The sequence below is a fragment of the Rhinolophus ferrumequinum genome, chromosome 12, assembly GCF_004115265.2.
Source record: "Rhinolophus ferrumequinum isolate MPI-CBG mRhiFer1 chromosome 12, mRhiFer1_v1.p, whole genome shotgun sequence".
In the NCBI taxonomy this organism is placed as follows: domain Eukaryota; kingdom Metazoa; phylum Chordata; class Mammalia; order Chiroptera; family Rhinolophidae; genus Rhinolophus; species Rhinolophus ferrumequinum.
This window is the reverse complement of record NC_046295.1, coordinates 6870457-6897659: the sequence shown is the minus strand read 5'-3', so window position 1 is coordinate 6897659 and position 27203 is coordinate 6870457. Positions and strand designations below refer to the sequence as shown.

The 27203-nt window shown below is 39.5% G+C and overlaps 1 protein-coding gene across 2 annotated transcripts; it reads right to left on the bottom strand.

Annotated features, from left to right (window-relative positions):
* Positions 1-1549: 1549 nt before the first annotated feature.
* Positions 1550-27203, bottom strand: FAM240B (family with sequence similarity 240 member B). 2 transcript variants are annotated; one of them, XM_033123610.1, is made up of 3 exons: positions 27120-27203; positions 12216-12361; positions 1550-2162 (listed from the first exon to the last, which is right to left on the bottom strand). In XM_033123610.1, exons 1-3 carry the CDS (start codon positions 27144-27146, stop codon positions 2069-2071), a joined length of 267 nt encoding a protein of 88 aa, XP_032979501.1. In that variant the 5' UTR covers positions 27147-27203; the 3' UTR covers positions 1550-2068. The 2 variants fall into 2 exon arrangements, with proteins under 2 accessions (XP_032979501.1, XP_032979502.1); XM_033123611.1 differs by lacking the exon at positions 27120-27203 and adding an exon at positions 26957-27112 and having other exon boundaries at positions 1554-2162.

The following is a 27203-nucleotide window of genomic DNA, read 5'->3' as shown; positions in this document are numbered from 1 at the left end:
GAAATTGGGTGACTATCCATTTCTAAAAGAATTGTTGACTTTATTATGAAACCTCCGCACTATGGTAAAATATGATCCCGTTAAAAATGTGAAGTGGAGCTAAATTGAAGCATTTGTATGAGGTACAGTTGAATGAGGAACAAAGTAGAAACATGTGATATAATCATAGTTTGTAAAATGTTATCACATAAACACATTCACACAAAGCCCTTTAGATGTGTTTGTGTGTATGTTCAAGTGTGAGTGAGTGCGTGTGTCTGTACATGGCTATGTGAACACAGAGGAAACTATAGGAGGACCCAAACTAGATTATTAATAGGGGTTAGAGAGTACAGGGGTTGCTGATGGTAGGAAGTAGAGGGAAAAGGGAGGGAGCAAGTAAAAACAGCAAAGACAAAGGAGAAACTACTAATAATAAACTAATAAAATTGTATTAGTATGTATGATATGATCATATTTATGAACTTTCAAACTTATGTACACGTGTACGGGTATTACAACATCTGAAAAATTAAAAAATGCCAACCTAATCCGTTCTTTCCTTTTCCTAAAACCTGTCCTGTGCCTTTGTGGATCAATCCAGAACCTTCAGCCTGGGCTCCAGAAGCTCTTGCTCACCTCTTCACTCTCCTATAGAACAGCCCCCACTCCTCACTCGGTCACAGACACACATTTCCCGTGGACCCCCAGTTCCTGCCCTGTAGCCTTTCCACTCCTCTTCAGCTCTTCACACATGCTGTTCCTTTCTGCCAAAGATGTTCCCCATTTCCTATTTTCCCAGATGACTCTTACTCATTTTTATAGGTCTCAGCTTAAATGTCAGTTTCTCAGGGGTCTGTCCCTTGAGTCCTAGACATCGTTTGGTACCCTGATATATATTCCCAATGGTTCCCTGTCCTTAATGAAATTCTATTTTATTATTAGCCTCTTTTCCCAAACTTTGCACAGATTTTCCCAGCTGCATTTTTCTGTTTATTGGTTGTATCCAAATTGGATAAGAGCCCGTAGCAGGGACCTGAGCATTGTACCCTGGATCTCATAACTGGTGATGTGGATTCACCTCTCCAGCTCTCTTGCCACTCCATGGCTCTTTCGGCCATGATGAGACCTTTTAGTTTTCCAGGGGCAGCAGTTTATACCACCACATGGCATCCCTAGAAATGTGTCAGGTTATCTCTTACCTCACTCCCTGGGTCCCTCTGGTCATCTGTGTTCCTTGGTTGCCCAGGGCTCCCCACTCTGCCCTTTCCCCCAGGGGAATCCCTGGGCAGAGGAGCCCTAGTTACTGCTACTGATGGAATCCCTCCTGCCCAGTGATCATTCTCTGGACCTGAGATGAGGCTACAGTGAGGGTGAATGTAAATTCCAGAATGTGTCCGGAGGCAGGTGGAGCTGACACTTACTACAGAGAACTAACCACGACAGGCCTGAGGGAGTTAACACAGGGCACATATTCATGAGGGCACACAACCAAGTTTATTTCTAATTAAGCATGTTTATGGAGAGAAAAAAAAAATTCATATGAAGAGGAAAAAATTTAGTCCAGTTTATTTTCAAACCATATTGTTAATAAATTCTTTTTATAATAATTGCTTCATTTCTGTAAGTGGTTGAATTTCTGTCTTCAAACAAAGAAGGGACAGGAAGAAAAAATCGTATGACTCTGTTTTTCTGAAAGACTAAGGGAAGCCAGATTCCCATGAAGGTTGTTGCCCTTGGTAAGCTTAGATAAAACATTCAGATTTCAAAATGAAATGAAAATGTGGAAATAAATCACACTACATGGATCTTTGAAACCAGGGAGTGCTAATTCCAAGAGCTTTTTATATTAAATAACCCGAGCTTCATATCCCATTGGCGGCCATCCTGTCCTCTGTGCAGGGAGGATTGAGTTGGATAATAAGTCCCATTAGCACGGGGGGAAGTTTCACATGTAAATCCCTTTACAAATGGGAAAGCAAATAGAGTGTCCTGCTTAGTAAGTCAACATAACATGGGTGTTAGTTTTTTTCCTAGGAAAGTGCCCTTGGTGTTTTGTTGTCTTTGAAGTGGATGAGGCAGGAGGCTCTTAGCCCACAGTGTTCGCCTGCTTTTCCTTCTCCTCAGGGTTGTCCAACATCCGCAGCCTTTCCTCCAGCCTCCGCTTCCATTCTTCTCTGAGCCTAAGGAGGGGAAACAATGTACAAGGTTTATGCATTGGCCTCCACATCTGCTGATCCAGTGAAATTTTCTTTCCTTTCTAAAGAGTATTTTTAAGAAATACACATGGCTTTTACAAATTAGCGAAGAAAAAAAAAAGTCAATAGACAAATGAGCAGTCTATGAATATGTAGCTTCCTCCCCCCAAATTTATTTGTTCCTAAATTGAGATGTGGACTCAATGTAATCTCAATCAAAATTTCAACAGGACTTTCTGTCGATATGGACAAGCTGATTCTAAATTTTATATGGAAAGGGAAAAGAAATACATTAGCTAACACAATTTTGAAGAAGAAGAAAGTTGGAGAACTTACACTATGTGATTGTGAGACTTAATATAAAGCTACCACCATCAAGACAGTGTTGCATTATTGAAGGAACAGACAAATATATCAATGGACTAGGATAGAGTCCAGATAAATATACATAAATATGACCAATTGATTTTGACAAGGGGTAAAGGCAACAAAATAGAGAAAGCATAGTTGTTTGGTTTTTGTTTTTATTTTTTTTTTAACTAATGGTGCTAGGATATCACACATGCATACTCAAAAAATGGACTTTGATCCATACCCCACATCTTACACAAAATTAACTCAAAATGGATCATAGAGCTAATGCATAATATAGGACTAAGACTTTTAGGAAAAATATCCCACAAAATGATGTCTGCATTATTTCCCTTGGAATAAGAAGAGAATTCTTAGCTAGAATATGATTTATGAAAAAAGTGGAATTTTGAAACTGAAATTTGCTCTGTGAAAGACACTGTAAAGAGAGTAAAAGACAAGCTACAAACAGGGAGAAAATATTTGCAAATCACATACCTGTTAAGGGACTTGTTTCCAGCATATAAAAAAATTCAAACTCAATGATAAGAAAATAAACAACTAAATATAAAACAGGGAAAACATTTGAACAGACATTTTACCAAAGAAGTTATGTGAATGGCAAATAAGCACATAAAAGATGCTCAACATAATTAAGAAAATACAAATTGAAACCACAATGAAGTACCACTCACCTCAAATGACCAGAACAAACAAACAAAAATCCCCAAACCAAAAACACACACAAAAGAAAGAAAGAAAGAAAGAAAGGAAGGAAGGAAGGAAGGAAGGAAGGAAGGAAGGAAGGAAGGAAGGAAGGAAGGAAGGAAGAAAGGAAGAAAGGAAGAAAGGAAGAAAGGAAGAAAGGAAGAAAGGAAGAAAGGAAGAAAAACATAAAGCCAACTCTCACAATGAACGCCAAAACAAGAGTTGGCAAGGATGCTGAGTGCCTGGAACTCTCTTACATCACTGTGGAAATGCAAAATGGTACAGTCATTTTGGAAAACAGTTTGGCAGTTTCTTATACAGTTAACCATACATTTACCTTATTTAATCTCTTCTGGGTATTTATTCAAGAGAAATGTCAATTTATGTTCATAGAGAAACGTGTATGTAAATGTTCATAGCAGTTTTATTTATAGTCACCAAAACCTGAAAATAATCTAAGTGTCATTTAACTGTGGAGTGACTAATCAAATTATAATATGTCCATACAACAGAATACATAGTGCTCAGCAATGAGAGGGAATGGGCGATTGATAAACACAACAAAAATTAATCCCACATACATTTTGCTAAATGAAAAAAGGTAGACTCAAAAGACCACATACTGTATAATTCATTTATGACTTTCTGAAAAAGGCCAAATTGGAGGGATGGAGAACAGATCAGTGTTTGCCAGGAATTGGAGGCTGGTAGAGGAGTTAACCATGAAAGAGCAGATGAGGGAATTTCTCAGAGTGATAGAACTGTTCTATATCTTGATTGTGATTACATCATTCTGAACATTTATTAGAACTCATAGAACTGTGCACAAAGAGAAATGTACAGTGCTTATAAATCAATCAATTAAGAAGAAAATCTATAGTCAAATGGGCAGAGGATGTAAATTGGCTGTCCCAAAAGAAGAAATATAGCTGTTTCATATACATATGAAAAGATCTCAATCAAACTTGTAATTAATGAAATTCAGTTTAGAACAGTGAGATGCCATTATTACCTTTCAGACTAATAATGATTAAGAGTTTGACAACACACAGTGTTGGTGACTGTGGAAACTGACACTTTCATACTCAGGGTGGGAGTTTAAATTAATACAACCTCTTTGCAAGACAAGGAAACAATAGCTATCAACCTTTAAAAGACTCTTATCCTTTGACCTAACATTTTCATTTCTATGAGCATATTCCATAATATTTATCCATATATGCAAAAATGTATGTACAAGTATTCTTATTGCAACATTGTTTGTGAAGCCAGAAAATGAAAAAACAACCTTCAATGTGATTGGTTAAGTGAATTGTCACATCATTACAATGGAAAACATTAAAGAAGAACTGAATATGCTATCTTCTGAGATAGACTAAGTTAAAAAAGCAAGGTGCAGAATAGTAAACATAATATAGTCCCATTTACATAAAAATACCAGATACATATTTATTTGCTTATTCAAACGAGTTTTGGGGAGAGATATACAAGAAATTGGCGATGACAGTTTTCTCTGGAGGGCAGGCCTAGGAATGGAAAGGAAAACTCACTTTTAAATATACACCCTTTTGTAAAGCTGAATTAAAAAAAATATTCACTTGTATTAATTTCTTAAGAATAAGAATAACCAAAATGAAAAGCTTGGATAAATGCTTTTATTAGTTTGCTAGGGCTGCCATAACAAAATACCACAGATTGGGTGGCTTAAACAACAGAAATTTATTTTCTCACAGTTCTGGAAGTTGGAAGTCCAAGAACAAAATATTAATTGGTTTGGTTTTTCCCAAAACCTCTCTCTTTGGCTTGTACATGGCCCTCTTGCTCTATCCTCACGTGGCCTCTGGTGTGTGTGTGTGTGTGATGCATTCCTGGTGGCTCTGTGTGTCCAATCTCCTCTTTAAAAAAGGACACCATTTAGACTGGATTAGGGCCCACCCTAAAAGTCTCATTTTATCTCAATCACCTCTTTTAAAGGTCGTATCCCCAAATATTGTCACATTCTGAGATATGGGGCATTAGGATTTCTACATATGTATTTGAGAGTTGGGGGTGGGAGGGAGATTGATTCAGGTCATAACCATGTTAAAGCCAAGTAATATATGCTATGACGGGAAAATAAGAATATACATTAAAGAATAAAGAAAAATTGAATTCAATCTTACTTTTTCACTCCTACATATAACCTTAAAATGAGTAGATAATACTTAATACTCATTCCATGTACCAGCGTATTTTCCTCATAGAGATTCACAGAGGAGAATAACTTAGAGGTTATAAATATTTTGAAAGCCCTAGGAACTTCTTACCAAGTTGGCTCCAGGAAACTTTTTACTTAAAACTCTGCTCAAGAAAGGATGGAAAGAATCTGGTGTGTTAGCTTGTTGTTTGGTGGTGGTTGTTGCTTAAACAGATTAGTAACAAAGGATTGAAATTTAAAATATTGAGAGAAGAATTAGGCACATGGGGGAATATTGTTAAGACATTGGTTGGAATCCTCATTCTACCTCAACTTTAAATAAAATTAAATGACATAAACATATAGTTTGCTTGTCTGAAAGGGGAGAGAAAACGTGGAGCTGCTGCTCTCCCATTAGTGGGCGGCTGTCTCACACACAGGCCCTTGTACATTTTACTTAGGAAGTGATGATTTATTGAGCTTAAATGATCTTCTATTGATATCCACCTATGAGTAATTTTCACAGTTGTATTTCTTCATTATGGTTATTAAGTATTCATCCCATAGTTAATTTTTAACTAACCTCTCCAACTTGGAGAGTATCTAGGTTCACAAACTCTTTATGTTAATCATCTCTGAAAGGCTCTGTAACTAGATCTGCCTCCAAAAGTACATGATTTTTGTTACTGGGATCTTTTAAATACCGCTGATAAGGGTTGCTGCCTGTGTGTTTCATTGAACTTGAGAGACTTCTTAATATATAATGTGGACTCGTGCATTAATTAAAGGGGCTTTGGCTCTTCGTTGGTGTGGTGGGCATAAAAGCATACCACTCAGAGATCCTGCTGGCCAGTTACCTTTTGTTTTGTAAATAAAGTTTGGTTGGAATACAGCTCTGCCCATTTGTTGACATATTGTCCATAGCCACTTTCACACAACAACGGCAGAGTTGAGTGGTTGCCACACAGACCACATGACCCACAAGGTCAAAAACATTTACTGCCTTGTCCTCTACAGAAAATGTTTGCTGACCCCTCATCTACATTTAGGTGAGGGATGGAGAAAATCTTACTAATGCAGATTAAACTTAGAAGTGTGCAGTGTCTATAGCTATTATGTTGTAAATAGCAAAAATAAATTGTGGAAATATTCTTCCAGTAGTAGAAAACTGTTATCCTTAATGATGTGACCTCTTTGCTAAATTGGATATTAACTAAGCAGTTATTCATTGTCTGATTTTGTCAAGTCGTGGTTGCATTGCAACTGTAGGTTGGCTATAGAGAAAAGAGGTTGGCAAAAACCAATAGAAGGACACTGGCAGAATCAATTGGCTACATGGAATTTATAATAAAAAGTATTGTATATTTTCTTATTATTTGCAAATTGTGAGTTATACATCCTTTACACCAGTAAAATTTATGATACTGTACATGTATACATTTTTCCACAGAGAACCAGTTGTTAACCATTTATCAGCATACCATAACATCCTCCCCATTTTTCTCTCACAGGTGCTTTCCCCAATAAATCTCTTATTCATCTAATGTTGCCTTGCCCTCTGCTTCTTGGAGGACCCAATTTAACACATTTGGAATGATGAATTCATTCTAGGAACAGAATTTAGGAATCCGGGGTTTATGACACATTTATTCATTTTTTTATAGCAGCTCTATTACTATTTATTGCCAGATGGTGAAGGATTTAGGATCCCATCTACCCAAGTTCCCTTTAGAGACTTTTTAATGAATATTTATACTATTTACTGCCCCTTTCTGGTCAATATCTTTTATCATTGTGTTGCTGGCGAATACAAGTACATATATGGACATTTTATTTTTGTAGTAAGAAGGTGAGTATGAGGAAGATAATGCTTAAAATTTGGTGCACTGACTCTGATATACTAGTAGAAGAGCAATATAACTGGAGCATTAACACGTTCAATTAAAAATTGAAGAGAACAATTTTTCCTTAAGCCTAGAAATATTGATCTCACTTTTCAAATAGAGACCAAATAATGTTTACTATTTATTATTTTAGATTCATTTGATTTGTGGAGGAAGTGTAGTTAATATCTAGGAATACAGATTCTCCTGGGTAAGTATGGGGTTTGATTAGAAAATAGGATGGTGTTAGTGAGGTTCTTGAACCAGAATCATAGTGTCCTTACTAGGAACCAGTGAAGATCAATTAGGCACATAATTAGATTTTTTCTATTATGTGCGAGGCACTAAATATATGTGTCAGTTTGGGTCCTCCAAGAAGAAGATTTGGAGGAATCACCCACAAAAAATAAAGGGGGAGGGACTGAGGTGGTAAGGGAGAGCCTTCAGAATTCTATGCTGGTCTGATACCTGTGAAAGGACAGAAGGAAGGAAGGACGCACAGTTCTGAGAGAGCCTGGGCTGGGCTGATGGCCTTTCCCTGAGCACAAGTCACCCACCAGAGGAGCCCTGTCATGCAAGCGTTGCCTCTACCATCCCCAGTCAGTGGCTAGGAGCAGTCAGGGTAAGTGTGGCCTCAGCTCAAATGCAATGGCAGATCCAGACATGTGGCAGCGAGAGCTTTCATTCAGCTATGGTCCCCACGGCAAGTTATCTTGAAGGAGCTCTGAGTAGAGCACTTCTGTGGCTACCCCCATATGTAAAGAAAAGTAGTAAAATAATAATCCTTGTCCTTAAGGAGTCTATAGTTTGCTGAGTTCTTGATCTCCCATTTCAAATCTCCATACTCCAATCACAATCTCCACACTTTTGTTTTAATATGAAAGGTCGGATGATGATTTTGCTGCTCCTATTCCAGTACAGTAAGGAACATGACTTTATAGTGGCTTTTCCTTAGTGAGGAGAGATGGCCCTGATCTTGATTTCCTGGTGACTTGCAGCTCACTGGCTGGGTCTGGTCGTGGGGCAGATCCTATCAATAGTCAATGCAAGCTGGCAGCCTGGGCAAGCTGATCTGACCAACCCAGTCTATGGCCACTTTCCCCCTCAGTTTGAATGAAGAATCAAACTAATTTTTTTTCTCACTGTTCTTTGTAGATTAAATCTTATTTCATAAAATGTTTGAAATAATGATTTCATTTGGCTGGGGGCTTATGAGTTGGATATTTTGTTACCTGCAGCCAAAAGCATCCTGACTGACAGATGATAAGCAAGAATCTGACCAGAGAGAGGTGAGTGGTCTTGAGTTGAGGCTTGATAAAACCCTCTCCCCACTCAAGTCCACCAAATTTAATGTCTACCTGACACTATGAGTTCTGCTATAGTCTGATGAGGTATTTTACAGACTGTACTTCTTGCATTAAACATTATTTTTTTAATATACGCACTGTATGTTTCTCAGTTATGATTATAGGCTGGTCATTTAGACTTAGCTATCCATATAATTTATCATCTAAACTGAGATACTTTAGAAAATAAAAGGGAGTGCAATCCATAATTATAACTGAATAGTAGGTGTATAACTGACTGTCCCAACAAACCCGGTTTTGTTATCGTACTTACGCTGCACTTGACTTTTCTCAAATTGCTTCAATCAGTTATCTGCAAACAGTTTTCACCTTCTCCAGGGGACCAACCCCACCCATGTTGCGTTGCTTCTTTCTATTCAAACTCAAGAGAGACAAGGGTTTCCAGCTTTGGGGCCACCCACTTAGGTTTGTGATCTCACCTCCAGGGCCTCGGCCAGATACATCAATTACCAGGGTAAATGGATTCTCTGAAGCTCTGGCTGCATTCTTCTCAGTCAGTGAACCCGCAGGCATGTGTTAATGAGTGTGTCCATGGCAAAACACCTGTTTCCATTCCACTTAGCTTTGGCACAAGTCCAGCAAAGAGAGGAACACAAGGCAATATTGGCTTTGTTCTATCAGCAAAGGGGGTGGTGGGAAATTTTGAGGTTTTTGTCTTCTAGTGTTCATTTAGAACATTTCTTGCTTGCACAGTGGCTGGAAGATTCTTATTCTGTTAGGACAGCGTTTCAAACTGTTTGCTCAGATCAGCAGGATTAAAACAAATGTCCTGACATTCTCGTTTTGGTTTGAAAACACTTAAACTCTTTTTGTGCAACCTGGTTCATGGGGGATATATGTGGGTGTGTCTTTTGTTTTGTTTTTGTTTCTTAACAAAAATAATGACAAAACCACTAGGTTGTGAGTTCTGCTAAAGTCTGTGAGTCCTGCTAAAGTCCGATAAGGTATTTTGCAGACCTCATCAGATTGTCGTTCATTGTTTACCAAATTGAGAACGCTTTTGGGTTTTTTATTCACAGTTTATAAGGACAACAGCTCTGGTAAGTGAGACTCAGGAGCAGAGGAGGGGACCACCGGAAACTGCTTCTACTCCCCCATCCTTAAGTTTTCCTGTGCTCCAAGCAATGCAGCGGTTCTGTGCACGCCTTTAAACTTTTAGTTAGGGGACATAATGAGGAAATCCTTCGTGATGAGCACATTTTGTAGCTTTATTCTTTTGGCTATAGAAGGAGAACAAACTGCCCCAAATCTTGAAGGGACTAATTTCTGCTGCACATGGGAGCCTGGAGAATTAATGCACTTGTTTGATGGACCATGTGCAATTGGTTGCCTTTTCTATAACTTTTTTTCTCTCTAATTACAAAACGGCAGGTTATTGTTACAAAATAGAGCATACACACATAAAATTTGCAATCCCATGAGTCAAAAATAACCACTTTTAATGTCTTAGTGTATTTTCTTCTAAACTTTTTCCTATACAAGCAGATGGACTGTGTGTGTGTGTGTGTGTGTGTGTGTGTGTGTCTGTGTGTGCATGTGTGTAGACAAAAATCAGATCATATTGCAAATTTTGCTCTTAGTCTTACACCCCAGGGCTTCTGGAAGGGAAGATGCAGTACAAGGTTCATACTAGGATCTGGTTCCCAGTGGGCTTCTGGCTAGGACTGAGGGGAGGAAAATGGCAGGGACCACAATACTGACTCTCCTCCCTCTCCTGGAATCTCCAGGACTAGATGCTCTAACATGCAGAAAAGCCTGGTTTTGCTTGCTGGCTAAACAGAAATGTAGCTGGAATGATGGCAGAGCTCATCCCTGGATATGGAGAGGGGCTATTTGCCCTCAGGAGCTTGAGGAAGGGTTTTATAAGTTACTGTTGGTTCAACACAGGTGAATCACACGTTCAGCTCAGCATGCTCAGAAACATGTAGGCGTGGTGCTTTGCTGACCAGCAGAACACTCAGCTGCCATTCCATCTGCAAGTGGGCATCTTGGCAAACAGACAGCCTGGCTGGGCTGTTCCCATTTTAGGGACGGAGAACCCAGACAGTCCCTGAAAAACTGAGCTGATTCATCTGCTCCAAGGTTCTGGATGTGGGCGGGCCTTTTTATTCAGAGCAAGTTGACACATGTGACACGTCTTCTCTCATAAATGAATGTTCTCGGAGTAGACTCTTTTCGCTAGAACAAGTTCACTTGCTAATGAGGAAAAGACTGCATTATCCTTCTCCCAAGAATCTTAATATGTATCATCCCAGATGTGGAATCTTTCATCAACAGATATATATATATATCTGTTGACCTAAACCTAAAACTTGGTGTATCCTCATTGCAGGGGATTGCAACAGAGGCGGAGTGGGGAAGAGATATTTTTCAGTTTGTCAGGATATGAATGACAAAACTTTCTTGTTTATGTAAAAATGTCTCATCCTTATCTATAATCATTGGTTCTCAGTCAGGGTGACTTTGCCTTCCACGACATATGTTAATGTCAAGAGACATTTTCGTTGTCACAATGGGAGAGGGGAGCCTTAGCAGCGTCTAATGCTTTGAGGGGTGCTGCTGAACATCTGAAGAAGCACAGGACAACCCCTGCACAACACAGAATTATCTGGCCGTAAAGTCAATAGTGCTGAGGTTGAGAAATCCTGGTATAAATGTTGACAAGACTGAATGAGTAGATAAATTAATCATGTCTCACAAACAACAGTTTAGTGGTTACCAGAGGGTAAGGGGGTGGGGGTGGTAGATGAGGGTAAAGGGGATCAAATATATGGTGATGGAAAGAGAACTGATTCTGAGTGGTGAGCACACAATGTGATGATATATACATGATGTATTACAGCATTGTTCACCTGAAACCTATGTAACTTTACTAACAAAGGTCATCCCAATAAATTTTAATTAAAAAATTAATTTGTATATTTAATTTTCTATATTTTATGATGTTTTGACATCCTAAAAAGCTTGCTGGCTGTGGAGACTGCCTTTCTCAGGGCTCACCCTTTCTTAGAGATAGCAAAAGCCTTGGCTGCTAGTATCTAGACCAACCCTGAATCTGTGGCTCCAACCACCTCCTTATCTAACTTTCACACGTAAAGCCATATTTCTCCTGTCCTAAATCATCCCACAGTCAGGTGACAGGCAACTAGGGACCGCCATTTACAGACTAGAGCTCTCCAGAATTATTCAAACAAGCCAATCCTAGGCTATTTATGCTGATCTGTCTTGCCTTTGACATGGAAACCCCCCAAAAGTCTCTGACCTTTCCCCTTGCTTCTGTTTTCTGCCACCTGACCAAAACCTGATGCTTCCCCTGTTACCCTTCATGACATGTGGTGACCTCCTCTCTAAGATCTGTGAATATAATAAACTTATTGCTTTTGAGCCTCGTTCTCCTTTCTTCTTGTGGCTGCATTGATTTTACCATACCACATCCAACATTTGCATTCTCAGAACAGCGAGTAATGAAGATAATTCAGTTTCCCCGTCTTTACATCTGGTCTACTTCTGGAGAAATGTACTTTACAAAACTAGAGAGAAACAATCCACATACTTTCTCAGGGCGCTTCTTCCCTGACGATTTTCCTCCAGTTCCCGGTAACAAGTCTGTTTGCTAATTTCTTTTTCCCAAAAGGATTTGAGCTCCCGACAAGTTTCACAGCAGAAGACTTCCCGACGGACATATTGGTTGTTCATCCCCTAAACAAAAACAAAAACAAAAATCAAATCCCAGCCCTTCGAATAAAGTCACTCTAATTTTGGCATAGTGAAAGATGAGTCTGAATCCAGATTCACTGCCATTTATACTTTTTATGACTTGTAGACAAATCACAGTCACCGTGAGTCTGTTTCCTCAACTATAAATGGAGATAATATTGGTTATGTCAGAAAATATTGTGAAAAAGTTTGAAATGAACAAAAATTAAAAAGGTGTCTAGTAACGCTTCCAGCGTATCTGATTATACAACGGCCCAGCCCTTTCACGGTCTTTGAGCTAGTTTACAACTGTGTAAATTATAGGGAAAATGTGGTAATGTAAATGACTCTTGAACATAGAAATTCAAATAAATTTTGTCCAGTGGGATGCAATTAATATCCCTGTGGATATCAATCAATTTTTCATGTACTTGTAAATTCATCTCAGTATTCTTTATTGCCTATATATGTGTGTTGATTTTTAATTCTCTTTTGAAGCAGTTGTAATATCTTACTAGCTTTCTCATTAATTAATAAGTCGAATAAAATATTTGACACTTTTATTTTATATTTGTATGAGATTCATGATTTTAACTTTCTTACAAAATTATCCTTTAACTGTTACTTCACAGTTGTGTGGGTGTGTAAAATGGATGGCATATGCAAATAGCAAATGGGCACTCAACAAATGTTGTGCTCTGTCCATCCTTTCTCACAGACTAAGAATAACCTCTATGATTCATTGAGCACACAGTGTGCGATAAGCATTTTATACACACCGTTGCATTTGAGCCTCACTACAACTCAGAGATGGGTGATTTCACACTCATTGTTCAGATGAGGAAATGGACAGAATCTGCCTATAGCCTCATAACTGAACATGAAAGAGTGGGACTCTGACCCTAGGTCTGTCCATCTTCAAGGTGGATGCTCTCTCCTCTGTAGATCCTCATCATAAGAAATGGCCACCGTATTTGAAAAATGGTCACATCCAGAGCAAGCTCGTTTGGCATGTGTGGGTGTTATCTCATGAAAGTACACATTTAACATTCAAATATGCTTACTTTTACCTGAACACTGACCATTTTCAGATCTTAGTGGCTCTGGCAGGCAGGTAGATACAAAGGACTGCAAAACAGATCCCTCTCTGCCTGCTAGTGAGTTCCTGCTCAGAGAAGAGTTTCGGCCCTGGCTGGAGATTGGAAAGAACCTGGATGTGCACTCCCCCGCTCCAGAATCCTTGTGATCCCATGCAACCTGGATTTTCCAGTGCAGCTGGAGGATTGGGCATGGGAGAGGACTTCAGAAAAGGAGATAAATAACACTTATAGGAAAGGAGATAAATAACACTTATTTTTATTTATCACATAGAATAGCAATTCTATATTACAAATCATATGTTTTATAATAGAATATTTTATGTTTTATTTATGTTATGTTTATAATAACAGACTGACACATGTATCAGAGAGGAGGTAAGACCTTCCCACTTGGAGAGATGTGTAAATGCTCTGAATAGAAAGAAGCTTGGATTCCTGGAACTGAAAGCAGCTTTAAGTATTATATAAAGATAAAAAAGACACTTCTCTCATTTTTCCTTCTAGACCCATTTTCTAATCATCTAGTCATTTCTGTAGCCAGGAGCAGGTGAGAGAGCGTATGGTGATGTGGGGCAGGGCGGTGATGACAGCAGATGGGTAGTTGGATAGAAGGGAGAGAACGTTCCAGTGCCTCCATCTGCCAGGGGATCTATGCGCGATTCTCACTTATCGTCACACGTAGATATGCGAGAGCTATTGTTCTCTCATTTTGCCCACAAATAAGTTGATTTTTTTAATTGAAATATATTTGAAATATATATTGTGTCAATTTAAGGTGTACAAGTTGATCTGATAAATTTATATATTGTAATATGATTGTCACTGTAGTGATAGTTAACACTTCTATCACATCACATAATTATAATTTTTTGTAGTGGCAAAAGTTAAGATCCAGTCTCTTAACAAGTTTGATGATTATAATACAGTATTGCTATCTATAATCACTATACTGTACTATACTATACTATCCTACATAAATAAGATCTCCAGGACTTATTTATCTACTAGTTGCAAGTTTGTACCCTTAAACAGCAGCTCTCCTATTTCTCCATCCCCTAGTCCCTAGTAACCATTTTACTCTCTGTTTTTATGGGTTCAGCTTTTTTCAGATTTCATGCGTAAGTGATATCATACAGTATTTGTCTTTCTCTGTCTGACTTACATTATTTGGCATAATGTCCTCAAAGTCCATCCATGTTGTTGCAAATGGAAGGATTTCTTTCTTTAATGTTCCTTCTATTCAAATAATATTCCTTCCATTTGATCTATCTATCTATCTATCTATCTATCTATCTATCTATCTATCTATCTGTCATCTCTAGCACATCTTCTTTACCTATCCATCACTAATTACCAGGGAAATGCCAATCAAAACCACAATGAGACATCAACTCACAACTGTTAGAATGGCTATTATAAAAAAGACAAGAAATAACAAATGTTGGCTAGTATATGGAGAAAAGAGAACCCTGTGTACTGTTGGTGGGAATGTAAATTGGTGCAGCCACTATGGGAAACAGTATGGAGGTTCCTCAAAAAATTAAAAACAGATATACCATATGATCCAGCAATTTCACTTCTGGGTATATACTCAAAGGAAATGAAAATAGGATTTTGAAGAGATATCTTCATTCCCAAGTTTATTGTAACATTTTTCACAATAGCCAAGGTATGAAAGCAACCTAAGTGTTCATTAATGGATAAATGGATAAGAAAATTGTTTCTGAGACATGAACTGACTTTGCCAAGGTCACACAGCTCAAGAGTGGTGTGGCTGTCAGAATCTAAAGCCAGTACTCTTCCCACAGCACCCACCCATGGCCCTGGACAGGAGGAAGTTTGATTTTGGTGCCCTCTCCACCTTGGAGATACTCAGAGGTCCTTCTCTTTCTTATGGCTGATAAACACCAAAGAGTCTGTGACTTAGCAGGGTAGTTTCTTGAAGAGAGAGATCAGGACTTATTTTGTTGTTTTTTGTAATATCTTGAAGCTTAGTTTTTCTTCATTAAATTGAATTAAATGACCCCCTTCCAAGTTAATTTTCCCATAAAAAGAGCAGGCCTGAAGATGGCAATGGCCCCTCTAGAGTATGTCAGACAGTAGCAGAGGGTCTGACTGCGAGTGAGGATGGGGAGGGGTGGTGATTTTGTACTTTCTGGGTAAGGGAAGTGCTCAAACCTGGCTGCCTTCTGTAGTCTTGCCTTGCTGGCACCGTCACCTGGAGTCTCTCAAGGTTCTCTCTGAGCCCCTGCTTGAGTTCTGAGGAGGGACTGGGGCCCATCCTGCAAAGGGAGCACGCGCTACATCTTCTAAGGGCATATTTCCCCTAATCACACATTCCTTTATTACAAAATACTCCTACAAAATTTCAAGTTCATTTTGGGTATCTGGTATTCAGAGAAATAGCTTGGTCAAATAGGCGCTCACTGGAATTTTTATCTTTTCTTGAAATTTAGATTTAACATTTTCTTCTAAAGAGTTTTTCATAAAAAAAAAAAGAAAAGGCCTATGAAGGAACACATCATCACATGCCACTTCATATTCACTCCATTTGGAAAAAGGTATGGTTTGGATATGGCAGGAGGGTTTACTCTAGCAGTCCCTGTAATTGCAGAATCATGAGCTAGGTTAAGAGAAATAGCTGAAAGCAGGGTGGTGTTCCAATTATATCAGGGTGAGCCCGAAGGAAACCAGGGAGCAGGCTCTGAAGAAGCTGATGCATGCTGGCTCTGCTTCCTGTTCCCTTTGGGTCAGGAAGCACTTCTGGGGCCTCTGTTTCCATCAGGGAGCTTGAGTGCAGTGGCTGTACCCTTCAGGAGGACTGCAAGAAGGGTCATGATCTCAGACGCTCTCAGGGGGCAGGCAGGCATCATAAAAGAGTGGTGCTGCTAGATCTGAGCAAGAGGGAGCAGTGGCCATGACAGAGCACACGCTCTGCTTCAAGACATCACAAATTCAAGGCGTCAAACATTGTGCTGACTGAAGAGAAGATGGCTTCAGGCTGGATGCAGTCTGAGGGCTCCTTGGCTGTTCCTGGTAAGGGATGCCTTCTCCATCTGCACCTTTGGCCTTCTGTTTTTCTCCCTTAGTTTTTTTTGTTTTTTTTTTTTTTAAGATTTTTTATTGGGGAAGGGGAAAAGGACTTTATTGGGGAACAGTGTGTACTTCCAGCCCTTTTTTCCAAGTCAAGTTGTTGTGCTTTCAGTCTTAGTTGTGGAGGGTGCCGTTCAGCTTCAAGTTGTCCTTTCAGTCTTAGTTGTGGAGGGCGCAGCTCAGCTCCAGGTCCAGTTGCCATTTCTAGTTGCAGGGGGCGCAGCCCACCATCCCTTGCGGGAGTCAAACCGGCAACCTTGTGGTTGACAGGACACACTCCAACCAACTGAGCCATCCGGGAGCTCAGCGGGAGCTCAGCGGCAGCTCAGTTCAAGGTGCCGTGTTCAATTTTAGTTGCAGAGGGCGCTGCCCACCATCCCTTGCGGGACTCCAGGAGTTGAAGCCCCAACCTTGTGGTTGAAAGCCCACTGGCCCATGTGGGAATCGAACTGGCAGCCTTCGGAGTTAGGAGCATGGAGCTCAAATGACCTGAGCCATCGGGCCGGGCCCCCTCCCTTAGCTTTTCTCAGAACATCCCCCCTGCTCCCCTGCTCTCCTTACAGGACATCATGAACTATCACACTTTTATCTGCTCCTTCCTTTCTGCGTAGTCTCCCTAAGAAACCCTTTTCCTGCCTCTGCACTCGAGCATGCGAATACCACTCTAGTTGGCCAGACTTGATCTTGCTATCATCCCTGAAGCACCTAGGGTTGCAATTCTACACAGAGACTCACCTCACCCACTAGGGGACATGTTGACACAGCTGTCCTGCCTGCCAACACAACTGAAGTCCCCACCTCACTCACCAGCCTAGAGGCTGTGCCCTAATAGTCAGGATGGCCAGGGAGCTGAAAAGGATGACAGATGACTGTTGTCACTGCTGTGACTTTGGTCAATAAACCCTTCCCATGTTCTGAGCCCCAGTTTCATTATCCATGAAGTGGAGATTAAATGTGGTAATATAGAGGAAAATGCCCAACACATTGCCATTAATTCCCCAAGTGTTTATCTATCAACACAACAAATGTTTGCCCTCGGGAGCTCACAGTCTGTTGTCCCGCCCCTTACTAGGGATCAAAAATGTTAACTGAAGTTGAATCAACACCTAAATATGTTCTTATTGTCTTTAGTTTACACATGATATTAATGCTTTGCTCCTTAATGACTCAGCCCATATTTAAGGTTTATTTATCTCTGTTGCTGGGCTGACAAGATTAGAAAGCCTTAGATCTCAGGGATAAGATGCTTCCCTTCTTGTCCTAAGGCCCAGGGTTGGCCCGTGTACAGAGAAGCCTTTAGCAAAAGCTTTTGGTGATGAGTTTCACCCTTACATCATTTAGGATTTATATTTTGGATCATTGTGGTCAGACCTTATAAACACATTCGCTGAATGATGCCCAACAGGTTTAAGAAGTGACTGTCTTACAAAAGGTGACAGTTGCCACTCTGCTCAAGATTGAACTCAATCCTCCCATGTTATTTCAGAGTCTAACTGCTTGTTTTGCTGGAAACTGCTGGGAAACTTGAACTTCAGCATTTAAGATGATGACAACTTGTTAAGAACTTCTACTAGAGGAAATGGATTCTGTTTTAGATGAGCTGTACCATTCTTCTCCCCTTTTGTTCTTTACTTGTTTTACATTTGTTGCTCCATTTACTGTGCTCACTGTAAGAAGCATGGTAGTAGCTGGGACTGTCTGCTCTGTACCCTCCAGACACAGAATTGATAGCAATTTTCGAAACACAAAATAAAGCACGGAACAGGAAATAAGAGGTGCCTACTATTCCCTAGGATACTGACAGTTTCTCTGCACCTGCACTCTTTCTGCTCCAGGCAGAGAAAATCATCAACTATGTGTCATGTATTGCCCCCATCGGGGCTCTCATGAGGGTGAAAAGGCGTTATTTTCCTTTAAGCACTGTGGTCTCCTATGGGGCATATCAGTGGTGTTCTTCTGATCACAGGAATAAGAAATTGTAAGGATCTTCTCGTTCAAAGTCTCATTTTTTCACGGGGCAATTTTTCAAACTCGGATGTTTCCATTATGTTCTTATGCAACTGACTTTTTTATAAACCCAAGTTTAGATCTTCACACTCATTTTTTTTTTTTTTTAATTTCAATTTGCTACTTTCATCCTATGGTGTATGCAGTTTGGAGGGAAATAGACTTTTCAGGTGAGCATGTGTGTTTTTTATGTCTTTTTACTTCTCTGAGGTGTTCTGAGAATATAGGCTAATTTCTTTTTCTTGACACACTCAATGGCTCAAAACTCAGAAGCAGCAAATTTAAATAACAATAGTGACTAAAAGTTCACATGAATGAATTATTCTGGTTATTTTCATAACAAACACTTAGGAATAGTATCTGCTCCCCCTACCCTTTTAAAAATATCTATCAGGTTTACTGCATTTATCTTTTTGTTCCCCCAATTTTGATAAAAACACGGGTAGAGAGAAATATTTCTCTCCTTTAAGATACACAATAGGGTCAAATGCATTGGTATCGGCAATGGTACTGAGTCCTAGGCGGGGAGGAAGGATGGAGGTGAGTTCAGGGATGGAGCAGGACTGTTCTCACTACCTGGCCCGATAGCCGCCATGCCTTCCCCTACTGGCTGGGGGGTTGCCGGTATGTGACCTCTGGCTTATTATTATGTTCTTTATTATTTACTGCCTACCTTCATTCTTCAAAGTGCTTTACAGTTCACATGCATTTCTTCCCCTATTCTTCTCCACAGTTGAGACAGGAGGTACAAAGAGGCAGGCCACAGCCCAAGGTCATCTCGTTGAAGGTGATGGAGTTGGGATTCAAACCCTGCCCAGCTTCAAATCCTGTGCTCATCACTGTCACACTATCCGGCCGGCCAGCCAGCCAGAAAGATGGGTCTCCTGGGAAGAGTTGGGGAGCTTGAGAAACATACCTGCTGGTTAAATTTGTTCTGAGCAATGTGAAAATCTCTAATTCTTTATCAAGGCAGAACTACCGTAGATTAATTTTTTCAAGATTTTTCCATGCTTATTGCATTAAGAGAAATATCCTTACTCTTCTCCAATACCTCCTGCCTGAGATGCCCACTATTGTCAGTTTTATGTGTGTCATGATAAGGACATAAACACAACACACACACACGTACGCACAAGCCCACATGGGACACTGACTCATCCTACACCAGCACTTTGTAAAATGTACCCTCCTCACCTTCCTGCGCATATGCTCATTCCATCACCTGGCAATTCTGCCTCAATAGGTGCCGGGGGACATTGCTGTCACTTCATTTCCTCTCTGGCGGTCTTTGTCACCCACAGTGAAAATACTTTAAGGAATGATGTTCCTAGGTGCAGTTGCTAAGATGACTACAACTGACTGTGGTCCTGTGTCTCCTGTGGAGACAGTTTTGATGGATTTCTCCTCCCATTCCCCCTTCGGGTTGCACTAGACTGAGAGTAAAATGAGTTTTCTTCCACTTTCCACCTTCACAGATGGAAGTGGGAGCATTACGTGAAAGTACTTCTCAGTTTAGCACCTTTTTAGAAAACATTTTCTTTTTAACCTCTCCTCTAAAATTCAGTCAGGCTATTTGATTTTGAGTCTTGAGTCTTTCTCCACAGTTTTCCCTCCAATTAATATCCTGCAAAGCTACCTCAGATGTCGCCCACAGTACAATATTTGGGTCTTAAAAACAGACGCAGGTGAAATAAAAGGTCGCTTGGGGCAGCATGGGTGATGTTGGGAAACATCCTTTCTGAAGCTTACATTTTTAATATAAAAATGGATTGTTCTGAGAACTAAATGAAACGAGCATTTGAAGCGCTTCACATAATATACGGCCCGTGGTACACGCCTCTCAGCGGCAGCAGCGTGACCATCACCACTTCCATTCACAGCAAACCGCATTGAGTACAGTCTTAAATGTTATCTCATTTAATCCTTAACATATTGTGGTAGGTTTTCTTATTCCCGTATTGGTGGGTGGGGAAGTGAATCTGCGAAGTGAGGTGACTTTCCCTCCGTCTCAGAGCTAACTATGGGGAGAGCCAGAAATCCAGCCCAGACCTGCTGGCTTCACAGTCCATGGTCTGTTCACTCACTGGGTGCTGACGTGACACATAAGTAATAGTGAGCGACGAATCATGTTCTGCAGTTGCTAATGAGATGTTGAAAATTATCTCATTTAATGATACCAATAGCTCTGGGAAGCAGGTCTGATTATTTCCCCAGTTACCAGACAAGAAACCAGGCTTAGAAGATTTAAATTCTCGTCAAAATCACAGAACCAGGAAACGCTGGTGCTGAACTCTGACCCTATGCTGTCTGATTCCAGAGGTTCTGTCATCACCTCCCACAGTTTGAACCACTTTCCCCACTCATTTAGAGGAAAGTTCACCTACCCTACAAACAAATAAGGACTAATTAGTGTCTGTCATCAGAGAATATAATCACCCCCAAAGCTCTGCCAGGGCATTGCTTGGACCCACCCAGGTCCAACCAACACTCTCAATCCTGCGAGTGTTGGTGGGCTTGATCTGGGGGCGTTGGGCACTAGATCAGACAGCAGCCAGTGGAGGAGGGGAGCACTGGGTACCTCGCTGGGGATGACAACAAGATCATAAATATCAATCTCATTAGTTGATCTGCTCAAAAATTAAATTTCAAAACGCTGTATAGATCAATATTGAATCAATGGACAAAAGTGGAATACGGACAATAACAGGATTGTATCAATGTTGAATATCCTGAAGTTGATATCTGTGTCATGATTATGAAAGAGAATGACTACATTCTGAAGAAGTACACATTGAAGTATTTCAAGGTGAAGGCTCCTGACAAGTCAACTTATTCTCAAATGGTTCATAAAAATATATAGAAAGATAAAGCAAATAATAAAACAAAGAGGGTGGTGACAAGTGAATCTGGGTTAACAGTATATGAAAACTCACTGTTATTGTAACATTTCAGAATCCTGAAATTATTTCCGAACAAAAAGTTTAAAAAATAAAAATTACTTTTTTCTCCTTTCAAGACAAAAATTGCTGTTTACCTTGCTTCTCTCATTTTTACCATTGCCGCCCCCCCACCCCACCTCGTATGCATTTCACAAATCTCTGTAAATAAACCCTGGACACACTTTACCTTTTAAAATCCTTTGTTCTGAGCATTTTGTAAAGCCAAAAGTAAGAAAGGTCTTAAAAAATAGATGGAGGACACTGCAAAAAGACAGAGGAACCAGGTTGAAAGAGCTCCCAATAGCCCAAACTGGGAACAATTAGAGCAGTAATTACATGATATTAGTTACAACCTAAAGAATGAACCCAAACTAATATAAATTATTGAAATACATAAACGAATGAGAAGGGACAACTGTTCTTTTCAGAACGATTCTGATCAATAAATTTAGAAGAAATGAAGGGACAAAGAAATCACCATGAGAACAGCACGGTTATTATCGTTCATTGATGAATGCTAAAATTAGTGGATAAAACTTTAAGGAGAAACAGGATATTTGCATAGTTTCAAAAATATCCCTCCAAAAATTACTAATTACTGTGGTGTAACACATGTGACCACAAATTCTTTGCTCCCCCCACCTCAGGTGGCCTGAATTCCCCTCCCCTTGCATCTGGGATGACTTGGTGACTGAGAAGAAAATAGTAACTTCCCGGTAGAGAAACAAACATCACCTTAGCCATGTGATCAAGGTTCACATCACTGTTATAAGCCGTGTTGATATCACATGCCCCCCGATATGATGTAACAAGAGGGATATTGCCTCTGTGGGATACTCCCCTAGCTCCACAAAGTTCAGTCTATTCCTGAGAAAACTGCAGACAAATTCAAATTCAATAACAAAATACCTGATAGCTACACATTAAACATGTTAAGGTCGGGTGCCATGCTGGACATGGAAGACAAGGAAAGGCTGAAAAACTATCACAGATTGAAGGAGACTAAAGAGACGTGAAGATGATAGATAGACAGATGGATAGTTAGATAGATAGATAAATAGATCGATCTCTCCTGGATTGAATCCTGGAACAGAAAATAGGACATTAATGGGAAAATTGCAGGAATCTGAATAAAGCCTGCAGTTAGTTTTATTGCACCAATGTTAATTTCATACTTTTGATAAATGTACTCGGTTATGTAAGATGTTAACATTAGGAAAAATGGGTGGCAGATTTGCAACTTTGTCTAAAGCTACAGTGATTTCAACATAAAAAGTAAAAAAAAAATAAGCTTTTGTACAAGAGCATATACATCTTCCTGACATTCCAGACAGTTATGAATTATGGCTCAGACTCTCACTGAAGAATGTTTTCAATGAAACAGAGATATCATGTCCTGAAACCAGCAGCATCACGGAACTCAGCCTGTGTCATGGAAAAAGCCCTGGACTAGGATTTAGGAGACTTCTACTTTCCATATGGGCAAGTTACTTAGTCTCTGTTTTCTCATCTGTAAAGTAGAACAACATATACTTTCACAAGATTAATGTATTTTCCATTGAAAAGTGTTTACCACCTGACACTGTACATGCTTAATAAAACCATGGGTTGTCTAATTTACATCCATAATGTTGATTACCTACAAATCAAGGGCCGCAGACTCAGAAGCGTGGGAGGTCCAGGTGTGTTTAGAAGGCTCTGTTGAAATTTCTAGAATGCACGGCCCATTTAAAGGAATCATTGCCACTCAGCTCCGATTGATTGTTGCCAGTGGAACATGGTCCCAGTGCTGTCAGATATTTGAGTTTTTCAAAAGAAGCCAGAAACTCTGACATTTAAAAATGTATAATTTATATGTTGATAATGAATTTAAGACATTTTGAGGCACTGTATGGACCACAAAAACATGTCTGTTGGCCGGATTTATACATTTTAGTCACCAGTTTTTGAGTCCTACATGGACTAATGGGGAAAACCTCAGAGTTCCCCATGGATCAGGTAGCTCTACCTTAGATTACAGGAGAAACGTACACTGGGCACATGTAGAGTTAAAATAAAGCACCACAAAGCCAAGCAATCAGAAGTTAGCCTCTTCTACCTCCAGGTCACTGTTGAGCACTGTAGATTTAGACTGGTAATTTCCAGGCTGTTTCTTTTCATGTGTAGTCCCTTAGTTGGGGATGGAAGGGAATGAGGAGGCCGGTAAGCCCATCCTGCTATACACACAGAAGCCCCTGCATCTGTGTCTCCCAGCTCCATGGGAGCATGGAGAGCCTCCAAGGCTGGCTGAGTTGGGACCAGGACCTAGGTCTCCATTCTCCTTGACTTTGACCACATACTCTCATCTCATCAGCTAGATTCTAAACTACCGTGAGGCAAGGACCTCGCTTAATATGGCGCCCTTCACACAAGGTGTCATATACTTGCTTGCCCAATGGACAAAGCATCTCTGATTTCCTCAGGGTGATAACCATTCATCTGGTCCGTCAAAATTATCCAATGAATTTTGAATTAAAAGTGATAACTTTTACAGTAAATTTTATATTTTATTCTTATTAAAAACTTATCAAAGGTAAATTGGCTAAAATTTTTTTTTTAAATTGGCTAAAATATTGTCCTCCCCGCCCCCCATCCATCCCAAACTTGTAGACCAGTGATTGACATTCAGTAATCAATGTTATTTTTTCTGAACAGAAAACAGGCTGCGTATCTCTTTTAAGAGTGAACTCTAGCCAGGGTCTGATGGTGCAAAATAGTTGTGTTTTCAGAAACCTTTTTTTTTTCTTTTAGAAAATGGAATACTTGGAAGAAAGTCTCATCTCTACTTTTCTGTTGAGTGAGGACAAAATCACTGTGGTGGTTGTTCCACCTTCCTGTCTCACAGACTGTGCTTTCCACACAAGCTGGATCATTCTGATCAATGAGGAGTAATTCCTTAGAAACACAAGAGGTGTGAGAAGCAGGTGTGTCTAAATGCACAAATTCAGGAGGATTGTTGGAGTGGGAGGGGGGAACAGCGAGCATGGCTGTGAAGGAAAGCAAATATAGTTGGCACAGTTGATGGTGGTAGTAAAGGAAATAAGACACTTGAGAGCAAAAATAATGAGACCGAATAGCATTCACTTTCCTTTTACTCCCTGAGTACTGCAGGACCGTATTTTTCTTTGCTTCCGTGTTGTTTGGGGTGGCTTATATATTTGAAGATGCATGTGAAAATTATTACATGCCATAATTTATTCAATCATTCTTCTCAGAAAATCCCCCCAATAATTTGGTCAACGGGTTACCAAGTTTTACACTATTAACACAGATGCTCCTTTAAGACTTCATTTTTAAAAAATGTACACGTAGTCCATGGACACAGCAAAACATTTCAAAAAGTACTGGAGGATATAAAATAATAGTGAACGTCTTTTTCCTCTTTTCTCGTTGATGCCAGCTACACTCCTCAAAGCTATCCACTGTTAATGATGTCTTATTTATATTTCCATTTTAATGAAAGCATAGGTGTGTGTCTATATGCGTATATAACATTTTCTTTTTTTGCAAGCTAGATGGTACTATACATACTGTTCTGCATTCTGCTTTTTTCACTTAAGAAGATAATTAATTACCAGCCTACATGGATGGATATGCAATAATTTACCTAAGCATTCTTGTACTGATGGACATTGAAATTCCTATTCAGGTCTATTACAAAAAACACCCAGAGTGAATCATTTATTTTGTTCACACATTCAAGTATATCTGTAGCACAAACTCCTAGAAGTATAATTGCAGGTCAAAGGTCATGTGCCTCTAAATGTTGAATGTCTAATTCCATATTGCCCTCTGCAGGTATGCGAGTGTTGGAACATTTAAGGACTTAGAAAACCCTCTTGCATAGAGAGACTTCAGTCTCTACTAAGGCAGGAAAGACCAAGTGTCAATGTATTCAGCTCTTAATGAAAAGACACAGGCACAGCTTCTGGTCTTGTACTCAGGAGAACATATCTGAATGTGCTACCCCAAGAAAAACCCTGAAAAGTAGTTGGCACTCAAAAAATATTTGCTGATTTAATGAATAAAATCATGGCGATGCCGATACAGTGACAATATGTGTTTTAATTGTTATACTCCAAAAATAAAAAACTCATAATTTAAACAAATAAACATAACTCCATCAGTTTTACTGCATTCTCATGCTAATAGGAAACACACATAGTTAGAGGTAAGTAAAAAATAAGTGTTTAAGTTCTAACAATTGATAGATATTCTAAATTGCCAATTATAATTTCTGCTTCTCTTATTTAAATATTTGGCTTATAATTATTTTAACCATATTATCATTAACACACAGTTATTTCTTAAACACATGTTTAAATGGTTATTATTTTATAAGTTTCATTCAATTTGTTTAGAAAGTTTATTTTTTAGAATTTGGCAAAGATTCTTCACTTCAGTCTCCTCATCTATGAATTGAGGTGTTTGGTTTAGAGGTTCATTGAGGTTCTCTCTGGCTCTAATTGTCAGGGAAATCCATCAGCCTCAAGTTCAAGGAAAGAGTCTATACCTTCAACATTAGAGGGGATTTGCATTTTAGTGGTCTCACTTCCAAATGAGGATATCTGGCTGCCTTTCCCATATGTGAAGGGAAAATACCAATAACTAGACAGGCTTTTAGCAAAAGGGGACTGTTCTTTGCTAAACGAACGGTTCTATTTCTTTGCATTTCCCACAGCAAAAGCATTTTTAACTAGAGTTTATATCTATTGAGAGAACTAGTTTTACTTGCAGTAACTCAGCAATTTGGAAAATTCATAATTCCGATGGCAATTTTTAAATTTACTAACTAACTTACACGTAAAGAGTATTAGAACTCCCTTTTAACTGAATACTAATTTAATCAAATAACATTTCTTGAACTTTGATTTTGTGTGAGACTCATGCACTTATGTCATCTAATAAGGGGATAGATAATGGTCAATTAGATAAACACAAACAAAAGAAAATTCTGACGTTTAATTTCCCAAGTCCCAGGTTACTCAATCAACTAAAAACCCCAAATTAACATTCCTCCTCCTGAAGATCAGCTTTCTGAGAGCATCCATAATTGTAGCAACTATATGAATGTTTCCTTAGGTCTGTTATTCATCAATCAGCATGAGATACATTGTTTTTTATTTTAATCTTAGAAGAACCTTATCAGTGAGATCAACAATAATTTCTGTTCTTTTTTTTTTTTTTTCCTCTCACACTGCTTCACTTGAAATTCATGCATTATTGACTCATAGAAATCAGAAAAGGAAAAACTCTCTTGGCCTGTCTAAATGAATTCCCAAACTGGTAGGCTGTTCAAAGTGGGGAGAAAATGGGTACGAGTGGCCAACAAAGGCACAGGAATAAGGGGTGTGTCTCAGTTCCCAGCCCCAGATGGGAGCTGTTCCCACTCCTGACAACACAAACTCAACAGACTGTACCTTAATGATGAATTTGCAGGTGAACTGATATCCTGCTGGGGTGCAAAGGAGGACAAGTCTCACAGCCCCACTCCTGATTCCTCCACTCTGATTTGTGAAGGCCAAAGGCGCCGTCCTGAAATCCCATTGTTGTAGCCCTTTATATATGGAATGGAGGACTTACAGAAATCCCTCGGCCTTTCAAGGTCATTTGAACCAAATTAGTAGCAGAATCAGATAATATCTTTCCAGGGACATTGCAGCCTTC

What these genes read in the sequence shown, in the direction of transcription:
- FAM240B (XM_033123610.1), bottom strand. Translation starts at nt 27,146, where the DNA reads ATGACCTTGAAAGGCCGAGGGATTTCT. An exon ending in TGAAAGGCCGAGGGATTTCT is followed by an intron (nt 12,362 to 27,119) that starts GTAAGTCCTCCA and finishes GTTTTTGTTTAG; the next exon opens with GGGATGAACAACCAATATGT. An exon ending in GGAAGAAGCGCCCTGAGAAA is followed by an intron (nt 2,163 to 12,215) that starts GTATGTGGATTG and finishes TCCCCTCCTTAG; the next exon opens with GCTCAGAGAAGAATGGAAGC.